The 25,090-nt window shown below is 46.1% G+C and overlaps 1 protein-coding gene across 4 annotated transcripts in view; it reads left to right on the top strand.

The window, feature by feature from the left end:
- Positions 1 to 20,568, top strand: part of LOC133130983 (granule associated Rac and RHOG effector protein 1-like) — a 31,298-nt gene extending 10,730 nt beyond the window's left edge. For all 4 annotated transcript variants that reach the window (XM_061246012.1, XM_061246013.1, XM_061246010.1 and 1 more), the window contains exons 2-14: positions 251 to 1,794; positions 7,612 to 7,818; positions 8,874 to 9,014; positions 9,648 to 9,743; positions 10,336 to 10,497; positions 11,207 to 11,365; positions 12,887 to 12,984; positions 13,249 to 13,374; positions 13,766 to 14,925; positions 17,242 to 17,407; positions 17,567 to 17,704; positions 18,535 to 18,613; positions 19,329 to 20,568. In XM_061246012.1, coding sequence (XP_061101996.1) covers positions 1,285 to 1,794; positions 7,612 to 7,818; positions 8,874 to 9,014; positions 9,648 to 9,743; positions 10,336 to 10,497; positions 11,207 to 11,365; positions 12,887 to 12,984; positions 13,249 to 13,374; positions 13,766 to 14,925; positions 17,242 to 17,407; positions 17,567 to 17,704; positions 18,535 to 18,613; positions 19,329 to 19,688 — 3,402 coding nt within the window. In that variant the 5' untranslated portion in view covers positions 251 to 1,284 and the 3' untranslated portion in view covers positions 19,689 to 20,568. The remainder of the gene's footprint in view (positions 1 to 250; positions 1,795 to 7,611; positions 7,819 to 8,873; positions 9,015 to 9,647; positions 9,744 to 10,335; positions 10,498 to 11,206; positions 11,366 to 12,886; positions 12,985 to 13,248; positions 13,375 to 13,765; positions 14,926 to 17,241; positions 17,408 to 17,566; positions 17,705 to 18,534; positions 18,614 to 19,328) is intronic.
- The last annotated feature ends 4,522 nt before the right edge of the window (positions 20,569 to 25,090 follow it).

The following is a 25,090-nucleotide window of genomic DNA, read 5'->3' as shown; positions in this document are numbered from 1 at the left end:
TTGTAGTTTTTAGTAATGTATTGCTACGTGTTTCCTATCTGAAGTGGGGATTGGTGTGTTGGGTACCCTTTGTGGGAAAGCTGTCTCATGTCGTAATGAGTCGGGTCACAGCTTAGGCTTGCTCAGGGACCGGATGGATGTGTTTGCAGATCAAAACAAACAAAGCCCATCCTTGCTCCCACGCTGTTGTAATGTGTCTTTTCTTTCTCTCTCTCTCTCCCCCCCCCCTTCCTCCTGTATCTCTTTTTAGGAAATGACCTAGAGGCCTTATACATCCACTCGTGCTTTGTTGCTTCAGACCACAATCGTGGAGAAGCTCAATCTGGAAGCGGCACTTGTTTCCGTAGCGACCGTAATAACTACCTCAGCCAGCAGACGGAAAGGAGGAGAACGGCTGCAAAAACAAAGTCAGCCCACCCCTGCCCCCATCCCCCCCCCCCTCCGGGTTTTTAATAGTCGGCCATCGCACACTCCACACAAGGCCTGGACGTGCTACCAATAGTACACCCCCTCCCCCCCACCCCTCCTACCCCTCTAACCCCATCCCGCCCCCCCTCCTCTCCCCCTGTGCTACATGGAACAGATCATCGCCAGGCAGGATCTGTCTTTACCTCTCAGCTGAAACCAGCGAAGCTTCATGCAAGCCTTCTCTAACGGAGGAAACATCAGGGCACTGGAATCTCATAGTTTTTGTTTAGTTTTTTACATTTCCTCCTCTTGCTGTTGACCGGTGTTCCAGTGTTCCCGGGTATTTGCAGACATATTTTAGAAGATTTTGTATTTTTTTATGAAGAGGTCTGTATGTATGTGAACAGAAGGAGCTTTCCTGCTTCCATTTGAAGACTTCTGCACTGTTTCTGGATTGAAGTTAAATGTCGGATTGAGAGCCAGTCTGAGGAAACACTGGAAGGTTGTCCTCTGAATTCTGCAACCGTTGGCCAACCGCCACCGGCTCTCTTTAAGCTTAAGAAATAAGACTAAGACTTGAACCTTTAGCCTCCATGTTCCTTCCTCCCCGGCTGTGGGATTAGACCTGCAGCAGGGCTCCCTCCAAGGGGGAAAAGTTGCAGCCAGTCCGCAAAAAAACGCCAGTCTTCTTCTCCCTCCGCCGCTGTGAAGCCTCAGGAGATGCTGCCTAGGCAGACGGTGCCGTTACGCTGCCTCATCACCCGACTCTAACAAGTCCTGCATCCGGAGGTGGGACCGTCTTCGCGAGACCCGAGAGATCGGCGGAGCGAGAGGGCAAGCCCGCGACCAGCGTTTCCGAGGGGCACTTCGTCACCTATGTATTGTTGCAGCGCGCAGGAAAGCAAAATGGACTACAAGCGGCGCTTTTTGCTTGGCGGGTCCAAACAGAAAGTGCAGCAGCACCAGCAGTACCAGCTGCCTGAGCTGGGCCGGACCCTCAGCGCCCCCCTGGGCTCCTCCTGCTCCGCCCCCGCGTCCATGGCAACCGGCGGCGGGTCGGCGGGGAGCTGCGGCCACCTGGCGCCTCCAGGAGCCGCCACCACCGCCGTCGCTGACATCCAGCAGGGCATCTCCAAGTACCTGGACACGCTCAACATGTTCTGCAGGGCCAGCGCCTATCTCACCGACCTCTTCAGCAGCGTGTTCAGGAACTCGCAGTTCTCCAAAGCGGCTATGCAACTGAAGGACGTGCAGGAACACGTCATGGAGGCGGCCGGCCGGCTGACGGCCGCCATCAAGCCCGAGATCGCCAAGATGCTGATGGAGCTGAGCGCCGGGGCCGCCAACTTCAAAGACCAGAACGACTTCAGCCTGCAGGACGTGGAGGTAGGGGAGAGCCTTCCGCTTTTACATTCCCTGAGATGTTCTTTTTCCCCCCTCTTGAAGCTTTGTTTAAAGTCAGTAACTCACTGTTACGGTTTGTTCCTTGTTCTGTGTTCATCACTGGTTGACAGCATTGCTTTGGTTACCCCTTGGGCCAGTGTACAGAACGGTAAAGAGCAGGAAGCACTGGTAAAATAATTGCTTGCTGATGGGAAGAGGTTGGGAGAGGCCCAATATAAACACAAGTGAAATTTCACCGTATGCTTCCAAGAGCCCACCGGTTATTGGAATCATGTTTGGAATTCTTATAAAGTGAGAACACGGTTTCTTCAGTCCCTCTGTGTATGCATGTATGTATGTGGTGTCTTTAATGTTTTTCTCTCCCCCAGTGGGACGGATGAGTTCAATGTTATGCTGGTGCTGAGATGTCAGAGACATGGGAAGCACTGATGATGTGGTGTTTGATGAGGGCGGTAGATATTTATGCTGAAATAAGCCAATGCCAAGAAACGCGTCCCTCTGCACCCTCCTGCATTGTCCATTTTGACAGTTTCTAATGGCTCAGTGTCAAACCTCACATCCTGTTGTCTTTTTCTAGTTTACTCCAAATGTGTGTGCCTTATAGAATTATATAAACCCAAACTCACATGAAGCTCCATGGTCAACATTGCTTAAAGTTTGTGTCAACCACATTATTTAATGTGTCTATGAAGTCGACTCGCTGCTAAGAAACTGAGCTTTTTTTTTTTTTTTCTTCTTCATTTTAAAGTTTTATTTTTATTTTTATTTTTTTTCATAAATTGTTGCAGAGAAAAGAGGCTTTTTTTTGTTTTGTTTACCGACATCTGGAGGAAACGGTCTTTCTCGGCAGGAGTTCAGCTTAAAAGTATGTTTGAGAGCCCGCAGCCATCTGCGGTGGATGTTTTGGAAAAAAAAACGAGGGAGTTTGCAGCCTTATGTGTTCTTACCACAACCCTGGTCGTACAGTCACGTATAGGAAAGTCAGTGCTATGGCTGCCAGATTCTTCAGGAATTCCGTGGAAGAATGTGTTCTCTCCCCGATGATGGAGAAAGCAGTTGTTTTCGCTCATAGCCCAGCTCTGCTCCAGCCCCGTCTCACTGCGGCTGTCTCTGCTCTGAGCCCAGACCTTGAGGCTGGCCAGCTTTCTTAAGTCATTCCTCCCCCTCCCCCCCCCCGCCCCCTCCCGCAGTGCAGGCTAATGTTAGGAATGTGCAAGACCTCTAACAACTGCATATATTTATGAAGGAATGCCACTGTGAAGGTCGACACAGCCTGAGCAGGAAATGCTTCGGCTCTGTGATTCTTCAGCCAGCTCCCTTTGTGGTCCCGGACATACTGTACACAACCAAATACACGCACTGCGCCGCTCTGGAAAAAAAATAGCATTTTTCAGGAGTTCAGACTGCATGACGGCACCCACTTATTTTTGCTGCCCTATTCCGCCCGGATCACCACGCGTAGCGTCTGCAGAATAAGGAGCTGACCGAGTGGAGGCTTGACATTTCACCGGCGAGTCACAATGGGAGTTATTCAGAGAAGCGTTCGCGACTAAGTGCAAAAGAGGTGACTTTAGCGGCGTGAGCTGGAATGTATTTCGGCGTATTTAGATCAGATATATTTAGACGGTTACAGGAAAAGCTCTGTAGTTTTGGGAATGTTGGAATGCCGAGCCGGGCCTTTCTCTCCTTCTCCTCGTCCCTTTTCACCAAGAAATCAGAAATTCCAGCCAGGACAGAAAACAAAACCTGTGTTTTTTTTGGTTGTTTTTTTTTTAAATCCGAGCCAGGGGCTAGCTGCCTGCTCGAAGTGTGTTGACTGCCAAATATGCTGGAAAATGTTGCGGGTTATTAGCGGGCCGTCAACTGAGCTCGCAAGCGCAACTAAAGGGATGAATACAGGCCGGCCCTGGAGAACCGAGGGGCTGTAATGGCAGAAGCTGCCAAATGTGCCAGTGTTTTTAAAGCAGCAGAAAACTTGGAAAACATCCCTGCTCTTGTACAATGTGACAATACTCCTTTTGATTTAATCTCAAGTCATTGTTGCTCCTTATGGTGATGGCAAAAAAATTTTTCCAGTCAATGTTTTAAAAGCACAATTGGCATTCGTGACATTTTTAGTAAAGGCATTCCTGGTTATCAGGAACATGTAAAATATATGGGCCATTCCATGCCAACTACAGGAGGCTGAACCTCAGCACCTCTTGGATTTCTCTTTTTCTGTGTGTTGGTAGACAATGAGATATAAAGTTCCTGAAAACGTCTTTCTTAATTTAATTTCCCCAGTAGAGCCATTTCAAGTTTGCCAGGTGTGAAAATTTGAAATGCAACACGGCACGAATTGTGACTTTTATAGGTCAATATCTTCGTAAAGAAAAGCCATAGATTTTTGTAAATTTGTATGTAGGGATAATTTTGTGTGTGGAATTCATATCTCGCCTCTGAAAACTACTTTCATTTTGGAGATATTTGGCCATAAAAATCTATTTTTTCACCAGAGACCAATTTTGGGGGGGGTCATATCTCCAAAAGTAAACATTTTATTTTATTTGTAAATGAGTCATCTGAGAGCACTTTTTCATTGTGTAAAGGTGAACACGTTACTAGTAACATTAGCATTATCCATGGAATATTCAATTTGTGTTTTGCACATTTAGACCTGCCTGGAAACCAATGTAAGAAATTTCACCTGGCCCTCTGCCTTAGATATTTTGAAGTTGCAATCCTTCATCAACTTTTCTAGAATGATTTAGCTTTGGCACTCAGTGGGTTTTGTTTATACAAAACTCCCAACTGTCCTAACTTCATACGTCTTTACATGAGTGATACACTCCTATAATCTAAAATGTATATTGAGTATATTGCCAGTATATCCGCTGTGGACTATTCCACTTTATAGAACAAGGTTTAATCTATTACTGCTTACATCCTTGATCAACTTAAAAAAAATTAATTGGCCGATGATCATCTTGCTGGCAGAAAATGAATTCTCACAGCTCCGACAACAGTAACGTTATCATTCGGGTTCAGATTAAAAACTTGATCAAGGCTGTCTAGGATTAACTGGAGAGCCAGAAGTAAGTGAGACAGCCAAAGTCTGCAGAACTGTGACAAGTTCTCCAATATGCTTGGAACAGCCTACCAGCCAATTTTCTCATAAAACTGCAGGACAGTTTACCTAAGAGAATGTATGCAGTTTTAAAGGTGAAGGGTGGTCACAACAAATATTGAAATTGTTTACTGTTCTTTATAGTAAATATTTGTTGTAAATATTTTGATGGGTAAAAAACGTATTTCATTATTTTCTTTATTTTTCACATGTGCCTAGACTTTTGTACAGTACTGTGTATATCAGTGCTGTTGGTGTGGAGACTTATCATAGACCATAAATGGAATGTTAGTAACGTTTTATTTAAGAATATTCCTATTTTTATTGACAGAAGTAGGCCTAATTGTTCACGTTTGAATGGACTGTACCCTTCTAGTAATGTTTTTTTTTTTTTTTTTTTTTTTTTTGGCCGACAATTCCTTCTGTGTGTCTTGACCTATTTCCACTGGAGGAAAATAGACAAACAACCCTTGCTTTTTTTAAAAGAGTGACCTTTAAAACATGCCTCCGCTGATCTATGCTGTTATGCTGTGGTATAGCCACTCCGATAAAGGTACTGCTCATTCACTGAGGCTTGTACCTCCCAGGGAAGTGATTTCAGTATGACTGTGTTCACATTATTTACAGCACGGCTTCATGAACAACATACTCAGTGGAGTCACCACACATGGTCTACACTGCCCTGTATGAACCAATCAATACAGTACTCTCCATTTCACAGCACTGATTTGTTCTAGTCAGTGCATCACGGATGAGTCACAGTTGAGCTCAAAAGTTCAAAAGTCCCATCACGGTAATTGCCATTTTTTAATATAAATGAGCCAAAGAAAGGCTACTAATGGTCATAGAACAATACCATGATGTTCTTAATTCTCTTTAGTTAGTCTGCTTGTTATTCCAGTTTCAAAATCATAGCGTGACCTTTTGTGACTCAAAGCTGTCCTGCGTCTCAAGAATTGCCCCCCTAACAGCTTCGGGCAACGTCAGTGTGCAAATAACAGTTGGAAGTGAGGAGAATGACGAAGAACATCCGCCCCGCTGTCTTGTGTGTTCCGATCGGGGCATGTTGCTCTTGGCACCATCTTTCTATCTTAACGGCTCGGCCTAAAAATATTTTCAGCACGCACATGAAAAAGCAAAGGCAGCCGTCGTTGTCGCTGCCCCGGTGTCCGATTGCTTGGTTTTGTGAACTATATAAACCTTGGCAGTTCGTAAATCTAAAAGAAAAGCCTTGTTTGCTTCCCCCGTGCCGATGGTGATAGTCCATATCGGAGCCGTCTGTAAACTCGGCAGACTTTATTAGCGAGAGGAGGGGGAGGGGGGCGGTCGGCCAACATTTTTTAGTTGCCGTTTATATCGTGCGTAGGGTTTGTTCCTTTGCATTCAGTCTGGCATTCTGCCAGCAGTCCAGAGGGAAGGTTATGTACTTGTATGGATATGAAGGTAACATCCTTGGGAGCCGTGACTTCCGCTGTCACCAGCCGGGGGGTAAATGTGAGACATTGGGCCTGGCCGCACAATGGGGTGGAAATGTCGGCCGGATTTCGGAAGTGTTGCGCAAACGTTCCCTGGTTCTGCTGCACTGCGGCGTGTTTCTTGGTGGGAAAACGGCACAGGCTGTTGGTTAAAGTATTACATCATCAGGTGGAGAAAGTGCACGCAGTGTTTTCATACTAATAAGCAGCTGAGGAATTAAAAGCTCCCTCAGTGTTCTGTGAGCTCGGAATATTTCACAACCGTTTAGGATAAGTAGGCAGCTAATTTGCTTAATGCTTTGTTTGGCATGAACTGCATTCAGTTTCCATAATCAACCACTCACTGGTTCCTTTGTTCATATCTTCTAATGCAAATTGCTGGGCTTAAGTCTTTATATTGCGCGTCTTAAAAACCATTTTGTCCGATTGCCACAATACTGAATGCACATCCAGACGTTTAAATCCTTGCAAGATGTGTAGTGTTGTTGTGGAGTTCTCGCCCCCCTCGTCCCCACAGAATTGGGCATCCTTACCCCCGTGTGTGAAATGAGGCTCGATTATGCAGGGTCTGGGCTGTGACGGCGTGTCTGGTCATGAAAGGAGCGTCTCGGGGCTGGAGGTGTCTGAACTGTGCTGTGGTGATAGGGTGGGGGCACTGAGAGGCAGAGCCATGGATCCTTTTCAAAGGGATTCCTTCTAGCCGCTGGGCGTTCTGAGGAATTGCATTCACTCACTCTGCTAGCCTTGTGACAGGGTTTTATTTTTTGTGTATAATGCGTCCCAGTTAGTAGATCTGCTCATAAATTTTTTTTCCAGTTGGCCCACATCAATTTTCAGGAGCTCGTAGAATGGGGACACTGTGGAACCCTGCTCTGGCTAACCTTTTAGCTGTGGCACCACTGTTGGACATTACTGAAGTTTTGGCTGTTCGCTATTTCACAGGCTTGAAACTAACTGAGCTGAATTTGCCACAGTTTGACCTCATTCAGTTTATTGTTATGCAAATTATACCTTATTAGCTGTCCTATCTCTATATCTACTTCACTGCAGTTTTGCAGTGGTGGAATATAGTTATATTTAGTGCTTCCTAAAGAGTGCTACTTTCCAACCTGCTGTTAGTCTGGAATCAGCAGTGGAAGTCCACTTCTGTTTCCTGTCGAGCGTTTCCCGAACAGCAGTGTCTGTATTTAAATTTGCGATGCGGTGCGTGTCTTGCAGGTGCTGGGTCGCTGTTTCCTGACGGTGATGCAGGTCCATTTCCAGTTCCTGTCCCAGGCCCTGCAGAAGGTGCAGCCCGTGGCACAGTCCTGCCTGGCTGAGGCCCTCGCCCAGGCCCAGGAGCGACGCGCCAACACTCGGCCCCAGACCTCTGGGCCACTCAGCGAGCTGGAGGAGGCCACCCGGTCCTGGAAGGGGGCTGCTGAGGTACATGGCCAAACTGTTGGGCAATTCCATGGTAACTGACATTACAACTGCTGTATATGTTTGCTGTGTTAAAGCCCAATATAGCTACATAATAGACTGATGAGAGTTAGTTCTTCTAAAGGCACACGGTTGTCAGTCTCGTATAGCTGTATTGCCCTTTTCTATTCCAATATCCTGCAGTTGTAATGTTCGTTACTGTGGCCCTTTTGACTTCTTTGTGTTTACTAACTTCTGCAGTATTGTTACTACTATAACACCATTTGGATGTCAAGAATTCAGAATCTTCTACACTTTCTTTTTGAAAACATTCAGGGTTTCCCCATCCCCCAAGCTGAAGGGGTATCGGTTTTGTGTTGCAATAGCTTCAGGGGGTGAAGTGGGGGGGGGGGGGGGGGGATGGCGGTTATTCTTCCATTGTCAGCCATGCTCATTTGAGCCAGTCCTTCAGCTAGCATAGAATCTAGTTTTCAGATAGTTTAGGGAGTGGAGGAGAAGCATAGCTGCAGGGAGGTAACGGTCTCTGTGGTATTTTGCCTTCCTGTACAGACGAGGCCACAGGTAATCCCCCTTCTCCGGGCTCTTAACATACAGGAATGCCCCTCTCACCCTGTTCACAACATGCACATCAGTTTGTAGTTTGTGCGGTACACCAGACTGGGCTGTTTCCACAAAGGTGAAGTGCTTTAAAGATGAGATCACTTTCACTGCCGTGTGCTCGGAGGTCTAGAGAACTGGTTTGGGTAGAGGTGCCTGAATGAGATGTTCGCATGCAATGTCTGTTTGTGGCCTGTGTTTAGGAGAGATGAGTGCGTGGGCTATACGTCTCTGTTCTGTATGTGTGAGCGGGCTCTGGTAAATAGTAAATGGACTGCGTTCATATAGCGCTTCTATCTAAAACACTTTACAATTAATCATATACACACACATACATGCACACACGCACACGCACACGCACACACGCAACCGGCGATAAACTGCCATAAAAGGTACCAACCAGCTGGTCAGGAGCTATTGGGGATGAGGTATCTCTGACCCATGTCTGTGACGGGCTCCAGGCTACGTCGCGGCTGAGGGAGAGGGGGCGAGACGGCGGCCTGGCAGGAATCGAGGTCCAGCAGCTCTTCTGCTCCCACAACACCGCCATCCCCGAGCACCAGCTGAAGGACCGCAACGTGAAGATCAACAGCGCCTTACAGGTGGGCCAGCTGGGTGCTCTCCCAGAGCAGAGCGGCGGGGCTAGGCAGGGTCCACCCTGAAATGGGTAGATCCATCCACCGATACCAACAAATCACTAATCCATTACATTACATTTTGCTGAGACTTTTATCCAAAGGGATGTACAAAAAAAAAAAATCAGGTTCATTAGAACAAACTACAGGGCAGGTCGGATAAGCGACAGTTCACAAGGAAACGGTTGTACGGCCATGAACTTTATTTCCTGTACACGTGGCTCATTGGCCAAGTCAGTAAGGAATTATGACTAACTACGGTACCAAGATAAATACAAACGCAAATACAATATAAATACAATATAAAATTGCAACTGCAACTAGATTAGACTACAAACTACAATGAGGGGCTAAGAAACTCCCGTTGAGGAGTCTGAAGCAAGGTCTTGTAAAACTGGGAGATTCATAAGCCTCACTCCAGAATGGCTAAAACTTAAAATTAGGGGGGGAGGGGGAGGGTGGTCCAGGATAAAGTCTGTAACAAGGTACAGTTGTCTGCATCATGCATGTTGTCAAATTAGCAATATTTAGGACTTATCAGAGCTTAAAGACACATTTTCTGACCTGATAATTATGTGATAATATTTTCCCTTTCTTCAGGCTTATAAAGTAGCATTAGAGAGCCTGGGTCACAGCGAGTATGCATTGAAGGCTGGTTTCCACCTCAATCCCAAATCTGCTGAAGCAGCTTTACAGGTATGTTGGCTAAGTAGCCTTAACAAGTCTAGGAGAGCTCAACTATGTGTGAGTGTGTGTATACTCTCAGGGCCACTGTAGTGTGTCTGTGTGTCTATGTGTGTATGTATTCATGTGTTAATACTCTTGTGGGGACACTCTCAGGTCTGCTGTAATGTGTGTGTGTGTGTGTGTGTGTGTGTGTGTGTGTGTGTGTTATTACTCTTGTATGCACACTCTCAGAGCTACTGTGTGTGTGTGTGTGTGTGTGTGTGTGTGTGTGTGCGTGCGCGTGCATTCGTATGTTAATACTCTTGTGGGGACACTCTCAGGGCTGCTTTAGTGTGTATGTGTGTTAATACTCTTGTGGGGACACTCTCAGGGCTGCTTTAGTGTGTACGTGTGTTAATACTCTTGTGGGGACACTCTCAGGGCTGCTGTATGTGTGTATGGGTGTGTTCCTATGTTAATACTCTTGTGGGGACACTCTCAGGGCTGCTGTATGTGTGTATGTGTGTGTTCCTATGTTAATACTCTTGTGGGGACACTCAGGGCTGCTGTATGTGTGTATGGGTGTGTTCCTATGTTAATACTCTTGTGGGGACACTCTCAGGGCTGCTGCAGCGAAGCGGAGGCCCAGCAGGCCGGGCGCATGCAGACCCCCTCCCAGCCCATCCAGTGTGAGCTGCCCACCATCCCGCTGCACATCGGCTCCCGCTTCCTCAAGGGCGTGTCCTTCAACGAATCCGCCACCGAGAACCTCAAACTGAAAATGGTACCGTCGTGCCCCCCCCCTCAAGTCCAGCTCACACAGGGCAGCTTACTGCCCTAGCTCTTTTTCCATTGTGTGGGACCTCAATTTCCAGAACATCCTACTCCACACCCACCCAGAAGGAAATGACGCATGATGTTCAGCTTTATCAGTAACTCCACGGGGTGTCCTGTAGGGCTGGAGTTTGTTCCCAAACATTGAGCCTGCGACCCACATAATGGGACCAGGGTGCTAATCTGACTGGTGTGAGCGTCACTGGAAAGTACAGAATTCATATGAAATTGTTTGTCTAATGTCTCATGTGACCCACCTCAATATCATTAACCAAGCAACCAGACGGTTCCAGACGAGTTTGAAACTACCACAGTAGAGGTTCTGTGAGAAGCTGGTTTGTGTTTCACGGGTCCAGTTGTTGTCGGTTGTCACCGGCTTCGTTTCCTGCAAGTGACATTCCCTTTCGTACGGCTGGCGCACTTTCGGACTATTGCTCATCGCATTGTCCCGTGACCACAGGCACATCACGGCGAGACTGACGCCGACTTTGAACAGCACACTTTCCATCAAAACACGAGAAGACCGTTCCCCTGTCGAGTGTTTTTACAAGACTAAGAATAGTTGTGGTTTGTCTGCAGCCAGACAACCGAATGGCTTGCATTAATCACAGTGTTGCCTTTGGGCTGATCAGTGCCATGTGTGTTTGGCCTGTCTCTAGCACACCATGCTGCAGCTGATTAAGGAGGGGACAGGGCTGAACGGCGTGGCTCTCCGGGACGACTCCCCCGTCATAGAGGTCCTCAACCAGGTCTGCCCCTCCAGCTGGAGAGGGGCCTGCAAGACTGCTGTGCAGTTGGTTTTCGGACAGGCAGGTCTGGTGAGTAGCACACGTACACACATGTATACACAAACACGTACACACACAAACTAACAAATTGTATAAACACTGCTGTAATTTGTACATGGTTAAACCATAATGTATAAAAGTGTATTTTATTTATTAAAATCTGACAATGTGCACTTTAACCACATGCTTTTATTTATTACAAATCTCAAATAAATGGAGTATAGTATCTGTTTTTGTCCCAAACATTATGCAGGGCACTGTATATATAGACACTGCTGCCCCAACAACTTTTAAAGTGTCTCTGTACATGCATGCAAGCCCACGTGCACACACACATGAACGTGCACCCAGAGCAGAGCTGAACCCAGGGGCAAAACGGCCCTGTCGGTTTCACAACCCTTCTTCGCTCTGGCGCCTGTCATGCGGCGGGGAGTGGGTCAAGGGCAGGATTGATGTCAGAGGTATCGCTGGTCCGGCAGGCGGGCTGTTCTTAGCCACGGGGTCAAAGGAAAGCGGGAAGGAAGGGTGTGTTTGCGAGTGTACGTCTCCAGCTTGTCTGGGCGAGCCACTCGGGCGGCTGTGTCCTCGTTCAGGTTCACAGCGCCGTCACTCGGGGTAACCGCAGTCGGGGTAATGGTGACCGGGGTGATCAGTCCCCGAGAGGTGTCGTCACAGGCTTAAAAGTGCGGCAGGCGGCGCCCTGCAAGTACTCTTCCCCCACTGTAGAGTTTTACTGGCTCTGGAAAAGGCTGAGCATTCTGCTGGGTTCGGAGTGTACCGCTCGCATATTTTGGCAGAAGGTCACGGCAGCGGTGGGAACACGGTGTTCCCGGTATCCATCAAAAGCAGCGGTAACCGCAGGATAAAAGCCGGGCACAACTGCGCTGGTGTGGGCGGGGCTTGTGCTGTTGTTTTCCCCGGGCTGCCTGCGACCTTGTTTCACACGTGAGCTGGAATGGGCACGGACACGGCCCTGACTGGCAACAGAGGAAGCACCTGCCGTATGAATAACGGGGAGCGTCTGCGGAAGCAGGAAGCCCCTTCCCTCAATCCCCCCGAGGCCAGTTTCCACTGGAAAAGTCGACCAGTCTTTCAGCAAGCCTGCCGAGTGCCAGGCGCAGGTTTTAACAGCCCCTCTGATCTATACGAGGGAACATATTTCTATTTTTGTGGCGGTAGCCTTTAATTATTGTGAATTAATTATTGATACCCAGCAGTTTTAAACCCTCTTGTAGTGCTCTAGATGTAGTTTGCGTCAGTGTACCGTTAAGAAAACCATGTTGTAGAAGGACTTCCGTTGCCACATTGTTCAGTCATCCATACTGTGTCTTGGTTTAGTTCATTGTGAAGTCTAAGAATGACAGTTGTGTCTCGTCACATACCTGACTGGTGGTTTGTCCGTAGAGAAGAAAGCAAGCATTGATCTTTTCCCCAAAGGAATGGTAACAATGTCAAATGTTTGTGTCAAATATGTGCTCCACAGACTGTGATATTGACACAGCCCCCTGAGCGACTGTCGCAGTGAGTGTGCTTGTATGTGTGCATTGACAGGTGGTTGTCGACACTGCTCAAATTGAGAACAAGGAAGCCTATGCACCACACATCACCTTGGAGGGCTCCAGAATCATGGTTCAGGTTCCCTCTACATGGTAAAAATGTCAACTTTTCATTTTTCATCCATCACTTTTGCCATTTGACCCTATAAGCCTGCTCCTGTGTGTAATATTTGTGGTACATTTATTCACAGTACATGCTGCATAATCTTGCTTTGCATTCTTGTTGGTCTACGGTGCCTCAGGGGAGTTTGCCGTGCAGTGTGGGAAATGAAACCAGTTGTTTCGGTTGGGAGGACCTGCTGAACCGGGCTTTAGGGTGCTGTGCTCTGAGATGTTTTGGGCTTGGGGGTGTTTCAGGTGTCTGAAGGAGGACCCAGCCACCATGTCTCTGCTGCAGCGTAGTCTGGACCCCGAGAAGACGCTGGGCCTGGTGGACGTTCTCTATACTGCTGTCTTCGACCTCAACAGGTGGAAGGACCTCAGGCAAGTACACAGAAAGTGCCGTCCCGAAAGGCAAAAGAGAATGTGTGCTCAATGGCTTACTTGGTTGAATAGAGATAGTCACTGGTCTAATTGATTGATCTCTATTCCTCCCAAGGTTAACAGAAGTCGGCCACATATTTAGTGGAAAAGCTTGAGTTGGTCTCTTTGAGACAACCTTTCTAATGATAATGTGATCTAACCTACAAGGCTCAAGTTCTTATCTTTGTAGACATTCCTAGGACATGAAATCATACTTCTCTGTAGGGTCTTTCAGCACACTTGTCCCTGATTATGGTTATAGCTTTGTTGTACATCGCACTGGACAATAGCGTCTGCCACATGTCTGTAATGTAATGTCATACAATTTAACCTCAGTGTCCTGCTCCCACAGAGACCAGGCCCTGCCCACCATACAGATACAGCTGCAGCGGGAGAGCCCAGACTACGGTGTGCCGGCAGGGCTCCCGCCTGGGAACGGACTCAAGCCTTCCAGCGGTCTGCCCAAGACCATCTCCAAACTCACCTCCAAGTTCACCAAGAAGGCCTCCCCGACCGGAGGCAGCAGCGGCAGCTACTCCATCCCCAGCACCCCGTCCCGAAACGTCTTCCCTGGCGGCGGTGGCCCCGAGGACAAGGCCAAGGTCCTGGGCGGGGCTGACGGTAGGCTGCAGAGCCTCCTCAGTGCGAGCCTGTCGCGCGCCCCTGAGCCTGGGCTGGGTCCGGCTGCCATGCTGGCCAACGGGTACCCGCCCGACTTCAAGGCCATGAACCTGCCCACGGACCAGGAGATGCAGGACGTCATCGACTTCCTCTCGGGGTTCAACATGGGCAAGTCCCAGCAGGCCTCTCCCCTGGTCAAGAGGAGGAACTCCGTGGCGTCAACCAATGCGGCCGAGCTCAAACCCCCACCAGGACCCCCGCCGACGACACAGACGCTGTCCCATGGCTTACTGCCCGCTCCTTCCCCGCAGGTGCTGTCCCAGCAGCACCAACAGCAGCACCAACAGCAGCACCAACAGCAGCACCAACAGCAGCAGCACCAACAGCAGCAGCACCAACAGCAGCAGCACCAACAGCAGCAGCACCAACAGCACCACCAACTGCAGCACCAACTGCAGCACCAGGAACTCCCGGCTCAGAAACCGCCACAGCCTTCCCAGCAGGCACTGCAGTATTATCAGCATCTCCTGCAGCCAATTGGCCAGCAGCAGCAGCAGCAGCAGCAGCAGCAGCCCGCCTCTCCCCAGCTCCCATCCCAGCAGCATCCTCCACAGCGGGCCCAGGCCAAGTGGCCCGCGACCTCCGCCCCCTCACAGGCCCCTCCGCCCTCCGGGCTGTCCCCGATCGGGCAGTGGGGCACGCCGTGCCTCCCCAACCTCAGCTCGGACCTGTACAGCCTGGGCCTGGTGAGCACCTACATGGACAGCGTGGTGTCCGAGATGCTGGGGCACAAGCCCCAAGGCCCGCGGAACAACACCTGGCCCAACCGGGACCAGAGCGAGGGGGGCGCCTACGGGTCCCTGGGGGACGCCCTGCCGTTCGACCCAGCCGGTGAGTGAGTCCCCCGAGGCCCACTGCCGCCTTCATCTAGCCGCAGTCGAAGGCCATCCCTGTGTTTTCCAGTGAATGGATTTTCCAGCCAGTCGCGAAGGTAGTTTAGGAATCTTTGGCGCAAACGTCTATTTCAGTCCGAGTGGAGACGCATACCTGAGGTTTGTTTCCAAAGCAAGTGAGATATCTAGACTAAACAGACCTTCCAGCAAAAGAGGGCTAGATGAAACTCAGTGATGGGGTAATGTCAGCCTGAAATGGAAGTACTCATAAATTTCATGTCTCGGTCTGAGTAGTAATTGAGTGAGGTAAAGGATTGTACTACCATGAAAATTTAAAATGATATATTTATATTTGCAGGAATGCTTCTTTACCGTGGGAAAAGTAACATTCGGTGCAATGAAGAAGGGCGTTTTAACTCACTGTTTATACTTTTTTATGACCAGCACCCAGTTAGATTTGATGTATTGAGTTGAGCACGTTTCTTTTCATAACTAAGTATTGTCTGAGAGAATCGAGAAGCAGCTGCCACCATACACTGTACATGTAATGTCATGTACTGTACATGCCAACGGTTCCTGTAACCGATGAACTGAGTTTAATTAACCTGGTGTGGCAAGCAGTCCGTCTATCTCTTAGAGCTGCCCATAACTCTGAGGGACTTCAGTTCTTCAGTTTTCCCCTGTGCATTCTTTTGAGTTTGCTGTCATGCTGAAAACAAGCCCCAGCTCTTTGGCAGCAGTTGTTGCGCGTGACCTCATGTGACGTGTCTATAATTGGTTTTGACAGAACATATGTGTGCGCTGACTCGCATTGGAGTTCTGCACAGCAGGCGGTCGGGCTGAGAAAACCACAGAGCGTGAGCCAGAAGGCTTGAAACAATGCTTGGATTTTTTTCGTTTTTTGATTTTTGATTTTTATTTTTTTAAGGGAGAAGCGGGACTGTGTGCACTCCTTTCCCATTTAAAGACCCGCACGCACCCCGCATGGGGGACGGGGGTTCATATGGCTGAAGAGCGGACCACTCTAGACTTTAATGCCACACTCCTCCCATTGTGTTCGGTTCCATCGTGCTGTTCGATTTGAGATTGAGATGCAGTGGAGGGGCTCTCAGGACCCCTGCTCATGGTGTGGGATAGGAACGGTCTCTACTGAAACACAGAACCGTTCCAAGCTCCTGTCTGATCAAAAAGACCCAAGCGTCCTGTCAAGAGCACTTGACGTCCTGTCAAGTCATTACATTCACGGGGCATTCATCATTCTTTGGGTGGAAGGTTTGCTCTTTTTGTCACAGTCATGTTTCGCAGTCTCAGATATGCTGATGTTTTCCATCCTTTAGCCCATTACCCCATTTGGCTAACAGATGTGCATCTCGGAAAAAGCGTTCTCCATCCACAGGCCTTAACTTCACGACATGAGCCAGAAAATGTGTCATTGCATAGGGAAAAGCATACACTTTGCCTTAAGTTCCCTTGTGATTAAAAACAACCCAAGCTAATTGTGGCAAGAAACTGCCTTTGTGCCAGTAGGGCAGTAAAGGGGCAGTTATGTTTTGCTACATTTACTTTGAAGTGTAGCCCTGGGACACATTACAGGCAAGTTGCATTAATGCTCATGTCTATGGTGCCCCACAAATACCATGGCTAGGAGGAGCCGTGGCTCGATGCCCACACTCACAGAAAAACACCCCCCGGGATTACACAGGATAGCAGAGCAACGCGCAGTTGGAAAGTCTCACTCCCGTACGAACGGTGTGAGGGAAACAAAAGTGAAACCATGGTGACGGACAGTCAATAGGGGGTCCCTGACCATGCAGAAGTTTGTGGCCTGGTCTATCCCTGCAATTGTGGGCCAGTGAGAAATTATCTTTAGCCTTAGTTTAAGGGTGCACAACAAGGGCCAGTCCATTTCAGGATTTTTATTGTGTTCAAGTACAGGCTTGAACCCGGGTAATATTATAGAGCAGTCCGCAAATGAAAAGCATGGCAATTGGTTGGAACAGAAATCAGTACACAGAACGGCCAGTGAGGACTGGAGTTGTGCACCCCGCCTTAGTTTATTGATTCATATCTCTCAGTATCTTCAACTCTTGTTTTTGCAATTTTTTTCCCCCCATACACCTGCATAAATGTCAGTATGCGTTTCACAGATTTTGTGTATATTTCCTATGTAAGTGTTTATACTGGACTTGGCTTATTTGTAGTTCTGTTTTATTTTGTAGCCGTTGTGCTTCTGAGTTCCTGTTCTGGCTCTGAGTGGAGCCAGAGCAGAGGCTGACTGTGGGGTTTGTGTCTTCCCGTATCTTCTCGTACGTAGTTGGCTCCGACCCCGAGTTTGCTCGTTACGTGGCCGGGGTGAACCAAGCCATGCAGCAGAAACGGCAAGCGCAGCACGTCCGTCGCCCCAGCAACACGCGCAGCAACTGGCCAATCTCTGACGAGAGACACAGGACCTGGCCCCACCCTGAGTACTACACAGAGGGGTGAGCTAATGATAAATGTCACTCACTTCATAGGTGATTGCTGTATCTAGTACTGTGTGAGGTTGAGTCTGTAAACAGTTTTGCATTCAGAATGGCACATTCAATGGGGGATGAAGGAAGGAACAAAACTCACCATAGATCCTTCTGTCATGTGACCAGGGATGCTATGAACAGCAGCTGGTCAGCCAATCAGGGGGACTCGGCCAGCTCCAGCGATGAGACCTCCTCGGCCAATGGGGACAGCCTGTTCTCCATGTTCTCAGGACCTGACCTCGTAGCTGCTGTCAAACAGAGAAGGTACAGCTGTGCACCCCCCCCTTTCTCAATCACGGCCCCTGACTTTCCTAAGGGAAATGTTGCGTGTTAAAGGCCCACACGCATATTTTTTGTGGTTTTGAGCTTTCTCTATCATCCTTGAGCTTTCGATTTGTGTTCCTCACTGATCCAAGTAAAACCATTGCAATTTTGGTAGAAGTATGCATATTTTAGGGTCTAACTGATATTTTTCCAAGCTGCTTGTTAAACGATTTCCCACGTGACACGATTGACGTTTTTGCGTAATTATCGGATGATGTTGCTAAATGTTAATGCAGGGAGCTGACCACAGGACATGGAGGGGGAGGGGGAAATTGGGCTCTCCATCACTGCTCTTTGCAAAAGAGTTTTGTGGCCATTTTAGATAGCGAAGGCTGATGTGTGTGGTCCTGTAAACCATCCTTTTTATTTCTCCTCCTTTTTGCTGTAGTAGAGTGTGAGAGTGGGTGCTGATATCTTAAAACACGGGGCCTGATGGATGGTTATTTTTACCCAGTTGAAATAAATTCTAAAGCAGTTGGTAACTATCAATTGCTCACCTCAACTGCTTGCTTTCTTCTGCAGTTAAGGTGAAAACCGGGTCTCCAGGAGCATTGGTTGGCCTGATTGGCTGTCTTAAATCATTCAGCCTCCAGTCCTGGAGAGCCACAATGTCTGCAGGTTTAATTCCAGTCCTGGAGAGCTACTTGGTCTGCTGATTTTTAAATTCACCTGGAAAATCTACACCAGACGCAGTGGTTCAGTAGGACCAGGTGTTTGGACACCATTTTGCGCCCAAGGGCTGTGCTGTTTACATGCCTTTTACTCTTCAGAAAACACAGCTGTGGAGAGCAGGAAGTGTGCCCTCTCTCCTCGCCACCTCTACACCACTCCGGGGATGACGGTGCTCAGGTGAGGCGTCTCGGACAGATGGTCGTATCTGCGGCTTGCCAGCTTTCAGCCATGGCCTTATTGGACAGTTTTCTCCACTCCTGTGATTTTTCAACAGTTACAATCAGCCTCCTGCTATCCCCTTCCCATTCTTAAGTCTCTGAGATGTGTCTGTTGCTCCCCATTTTTGTACAAGTTTACACAACGCTAGAGTCATTTACAAGACCCATCAGGTAAATTCCAGATAGAAGCCTCAGATGTTTTGACGAACAATTCTGAGGGTGAATACCAGAATAAAGCATCATGGGTATGACCCAGTAAAGAGTTTAATTAAAACAAATTAAAAAACTTAACTTTTCATTGAAATGTTTTTATTGAATTTACATCGTATTACAAGGTTAGTGTTTTGTTCTGATGTAGCACTGCTGTTTAACATGGAATTTAACAGCAATTATTAATTGTATTTAATAAACTATGAACAATTTTGTTTCATTTGTGCATATTTTTAATTGTTGTAGTCCAGCAGTTGTGATGTACATTTAATTTCATCATCTTTTCTTTTGAGATAGAACTTTGTGCCAAGGTTACATGCGGAGTTATTGACACTTCCTCTTCTCTCCTTGTGCTGTAGTGTTTGTTATGATGTTTTTTTTAATAGATTGTGTTAGCTGATTATCAGTTGTGAGTTTGTTTTGGGTAACTTGTTTGAACCATTTCTTCCTCTTCTGCTCCGCAGGAGAGTAAAACAAAGACCTGGCCCCCCAAGGCCCCCTGGCAGCACTCCTCCCCCCACACCAACACCCTGCCCAATCCGAGCTCTTCCTTGTACCAGATGACCATCCCCACCAGCCAATGGAACGACTCCATGCAGATGCTGCAGTCGGCGGTGTGGTCGACGGCGGGCGACTGCTCACCCTCCCCGGGGATCTCCTCCAGCTTCGCGTACACGCAGCAACAACAACAACAGCAACAGCAACAACCACAGCAGAGCCCGGTGCAGCCACAGCAAGCTTCCCAGCACAAACCCGTCAACAAGGGCTTCAAGACTTTCCCCTTCAAACCCGAGCACCGGCCCTCCTACCTGCACCAGTTCTGACCCGGCCAAACGTCCGTCTGGGATGTGGAGCGCCGCTTCTAACCTGACTGACCGACCGAGATGTGAAGGAAATGTACATAGGCTCGTGGTGTAATCGCGGCCATTAGCGGCAGTCGTTCTCCTCATCCGAAAAGGTGTAAAATGGAAAACGAGAGATGCATTTTTCGAAAAGCATGCAAGTATTTTGTATGTATTTTTCCATTTCAGACCCCCCCCCCCATTTTCAAAGCAAATGTTTTCTAAGTCCTTGAACTGGCTATGGAGTCACGCATGAGCCACGTTTAGGAGCAGCTGGTCTGATGGTCGTGTCCCCCCGCCTGATTTACGTACACGCTTTATTTCCTGCGACTTCGGTAGCCTGTGGCATGCACATTGTGTGGCCATCCGTGACGCTACTGCAGCCAAATGAATGTGATGTTGTGTGTCTGTGTCTGTGGGGTTCTTCTGGTTGCCCCTCTGTTAGCTATACTGTGTCTCCAGGAAGTTGTGACTGCCAAATCCCATGCAAAATCATGTGGTGAACCAGCCTACAGCTTTTCACAATTGTTTCATAGTTTGTGAATTACTCGATTTGTTATATTAATAATTTACTTCCTGTTATTAGAAGCTTTGAGCAGGCTCAGCATAAGTATAGTACTCATTGCATACGTGCAATGTGGAAGACACTACTATTTTTGACAACTGACGAAGTAAGAATAATAATAGCAGTGTCTGTGTGCCATGCTAATATTGGTAACTTGCAGATAATTATTTTCCAACCAAAGTGTCATTCAGATGGTGACTGGTGCTTCAGTGTAAAATGGAGTCCAATATTGTCTATTAATAAATTGCAGTCGTCCACCCCATTGTATAATAAACATAATGTCCAATGGTCAACGTTCTTAGTTCTGAGCTTGGTTTTTGTTTTCCCTGATTTGCAGCTTGTTTCTGAAATAGCTATTCACCTCTTAAAACTAAACTCACCATTTGGTCATTTAAATATACTATATTTCTTGTACAAATATTAACAGTATTAATCTTATTTTTGTACTTTGTGAAAAGTCATACCATTACTGTATGTTTTGTGTGGCTAATATAGGCATATGTATGAGATTACTATTTTTCTTCCCCTTAGGTAAGATGGTGAAAAGCACATTTTCTTTGCTACAGAGTTAACTGCATCAATATATTTATATATATATAAGGTTACCAAATATGCCATTATAAATATGGAATGGGTGGGGAGGGGGCTATATTTTCTGAGAATAGGGTGACTTGAGACCACATCTTTGCTTTCTACTGAGGTGGGCTGTTTTTAAACACCCAGAATGTTACCTTTTTCTCATGTTTGTGGATGCCAATGTTGCCTGTATTTATGACACCATTTTCTGAAAACTAACATACCACGTTTACAGAGAATTGTTTGCTGTGTACATATGTATACTTTTTATGGCAACACGCTTTGCACAATCAGAATATGGGGTTTGTTGCTTTTTTTCCCCCGTTACTCTCCGAAAACAGAATCTCCTTTAACAGAAATCCTAAAGACCTTGAACTGTTAACTGTTAGCATTTCTCTGCAGGGTTGAATGGATTACAACTTGGCTCTACTAAAAAGAAAATGTAATTCAGACAGAAAATATGAGAATGAACTGTTCGACTACTATTGCGTAGTCTCTTAACTGCAACAAAAACGCAATGTAGAAAGACAAGTACTTGAATTTTGGGTATGGTTTCACTTGAGGTTGTCAGTCGTGTTTATTTCCAAACAAATTGCTTTAGTTAGGGGGTATTGGCTTTGTGGGGGTTGAAGAGCTGTATAAATATGGATTATTATACTTCTTGTTAGTCTCTTCTGTGAAAGACCCATTTCTCCAAAACATATATATAGCTGTACCACATGATTCTAAAAGTGCTAATCCTGTTCTCTTCAGCAAACTTTAAGACAAAATGACTGCCAAGAAAGACCACGGCAAGGTTTAAAGGGAAGGAAAGATAAAGGCAAACCGTTCTCATGGCACTTATGTACGTGCTCGTCATGTTAGATATGCAGAACAGTTCTGAAGATGGTGTGTGATTTCAACTCATTTCATTGCACTTGGTCAGACCAGTTCTCCATACACGTTCCTTTCGCTCAAACTGCCAAGTGCTAATAGTTTATGCTAGAGCCCAGACTTGCTTGCTCTAGACCCATTTGCTTTGTGTGGAATACAACTTTTTCAACATGGAATTGTACATTTTTGTATTTTACATTTGAAAGCTTCTGTAAGTAAAAAAAAAAACAAAAAAAAAAAACTATTTGCTTTATTACAGATGAACATTTAACAATAAAAAAAACTTTGACAATTGTTTTGTTTTCCCTGGCACCATATTTAGCATCATTGCGATCATAACTTGCGATCATAACCAAATACTTTAAATCCCAAACTGCATGTAAACACTTGTATTTAGTAGCAATCATGGAAGCGATATAAAACTTCATAAATGCACTTGCACCCTCTACAGGTCAAATTGTGCAAGTCTAGTTTGCACTTAAACGGTCATACAGAATTGCTCCTCACAGATGTTCATGTTTGGGTATTCTAATTCTGCACCTACAGTTTTTCCATGTCAACACAATTGTCATATAAATGCCTTTACTGTAGGCCAGACCTTGTACAATGACAACAATCCACTTGACACCACAGCTCGGCAAAAGACAAGGATCACACACTTAAAGGTGCCATATTGTACACCTTACCATTGTTTTATTTTAGGTCCTGATATCCATAAAATGAAGCTTGTGTGGTTTTATGGTGCCAAAAATCACCTCTATCAGGTATTCATGTTCATTCTCCAGCACCTCTCATGAGTTTTACAGGCTGTTTAAGTGATTATTGGTGCGTCCCATTATTTTTCACTCCACCCTCCTTGACCCCACTCCCCAACTACCACTCCTCCGGAAGTATGTGGAGCAAAGGCGCGAATGAGGGGGAAGTGAAGAAAATCCACAAGTTATTCAGCTTCAACGCCCTGTGTTGAAGAAATAGGCCTATAATAATCGTTATTTCTTGCCGAGCCCACAAATATTACCATGTAATAAATAAATAAAAATAAATATAAGCCAATTACAGATCTCACATGGTCAGCCCTTTTAAAAGCTACAAAATACCTTGTAAATTTCAAGAACAAGGTGTGTAGTAGGAAACGGTAGCCTGTAAAAACACAAACCTGACACCACGGTTTGCCTCAAGACATTAATATGTAACCAGCAACATTGGATCAAATCTGAACAAAGATTTCTATTTACTGTAATCCCAGAATCCCGATGTGTCCGATCTGAACACCTTGTACTGTAACCGCTTATGTTAGGCTATTGTCACAGGCTAATTCAGAAACATTTCTGTAGATTAGTGAAAAATAGCCTAGCCTATATACACTTCATATTGAGTTATTGTTAAATATTCACATTGAAAAACAAGTATTTCCCATTGTAAGAAATGTATTGGTAATAAATATGAGTCGGGAAATGGTCGGTTGAATAAATTCATCCATGCATGTTCACATACTTCAATAACAGAACCTGCTGTGCTTAAGAGTTTTTATGTACAATCAAATACATATAGTTGTGTCAAAGAAGATAGCAGTACAATATCAGTAATCTAATGAACCACTTTTCTTAGTAGTAGTGATATTTCTGCATGACAAATACTTTACTTGTAGATGTAGTGGTGTAATAGAAAAACAACAGACCCAACTGTCATGACATGCATGCTGCTTGTTCTGAGTAATTGACTCATTCATTCAAAGGGGTGTGTTCAAAATAATAGCAGTGTGGAGTTTAATTGGAGAATTCATTCATTCTGTGAAAAAACAGGTGTCATTAATTGTCCTTTATTAAAGAAGAAGGGAAGCAAATGTTTCACACATTATTATAAAATATATTTCCTTCTGAATTGCAGTAAAATGGGCTGTTCCAAACATTGTTTGCAGGAACAATGTCATTTGACTAAAAAGTTGATTGGAGAGGGGAAAACGTATAAAGAAGTGTAGCAAATTATAGAATGCTCAGCTAAAATGATCTCAAATGCTTTAAAATGGCAACAAAAACCTGGAAGAAGCGGAGGAAAGCAAGCAACTAGTTAAAATGGATCGAAGAATAGTCAGAATGGCAAAGATTCAGCCATTCATCAGCTCCAGAAAGCAATTACCTACAAGTGCTGCTGCAGTCAGAAGACGTTTGATCGAAGCTAAGCTATCAGCAAGAAGCCCCCGTAAAGTACCATTGTTGAAAAAAGGGCATTTGCAGAATCTGTGAAAATTTGCCAAGGAACACATTGATTGGCCCAAAGACAAATGGCGTAACATTCTGCAGACTGATGAGAGTAAAATTGTTCTTTTAGGGTCTAGTGGTCGTCGACAGTACGTCAGAAGACCCACGGGTACTGAATTCAAGCCACAGTACACTGTGAAGACAGTGAAGCATGGTTGCGCAAAAATCATGGCACGGGGATGTTTTTCATACTACGGTGTTGGGTTCGTATACCAGGGATCATGGATCAGTTTGAATACATCAAGATAATAGAAGAGATTATGTTGCCGTATGCTGAAGAGGAAATGCTCCTGAAATGGGTGTTTCAACAAGACAATGACCGCAAACACACGAGTAAGCAATCAACTTGGATCCAGACAAAAATGATTAAGGTAATGGAGTGGCCAGCTCAATCCCCTGACCGCAACCCCATTGAAAACTTGGGGTGACATTAAAAATGCAGTTTCTGAAGCAAAACCTAAAAATTCACAGGAACTGTGGGCTGAAATACCTGTTTCTAGTTGGTTGACTCGATGCAACGCAGATGCGCAGCAATTATCAAAAACAATGGTTATGCAAATAAATATTAGTTCAGTAATTTAAAGTGAAGTTAAATCTTGAAAAAAATATTCAGTTTATACAGTTTGAAGAGAGTTTGAAGAGAAAAATGTCGACACCACCGTTTTTTTGAACAGATTAATACTCATTTTCTTTCCTTCCTGTAAAAGAATAATGCAGACTTGATGAAATTTGCTAATGCTTTGGAACAGAATGCTAACACACTGCTATTTATTTGAACACAACTGTAAACCCGTTTCCTCGTTTTAGATTGCTGAATTTGTTGGTAGGATGAGCCACTAAAACAAAATTACATTTCATAATTCTGTTAGGATGCTATGGGTGATAACACAAATTTGGCAAAATATTTTGCATAATTGGGGGAAATCCAAGTGCTATCGCTGCTTTCTGGATCAGAACAGTGGCAGATTTTGTGGGTTGGGTTTTCATAGTAGGTTGGTGTGAGAAAAGGGGACAGTGGAGGGAGTCCACAAAGATTGATTTCCGAGGCATGGAGTGGAGGAGGGTGGTAGAGAGTGGAGTAAAGGAGTAAGCATTTTCAGAATAACCTTCTG

Source organism: Conger conger, chromosome 6 (assembly GCF_963514075.1).
Source record: "Conger conger chromosome 6, fConCon1.1, whole genome shotgun sequence".
Classification (NCBI taxonomy): Eukaryota; Metazoa; Chordata; class Actinopteri; order Anguilliformes; family Congridae; genus Conger; species Conger conger.
The sequence above is the reverse complement of the archived record's forward strand: the minus strand, read 5'-3'. Positions and strand labels throughout refer to the sequence as shown.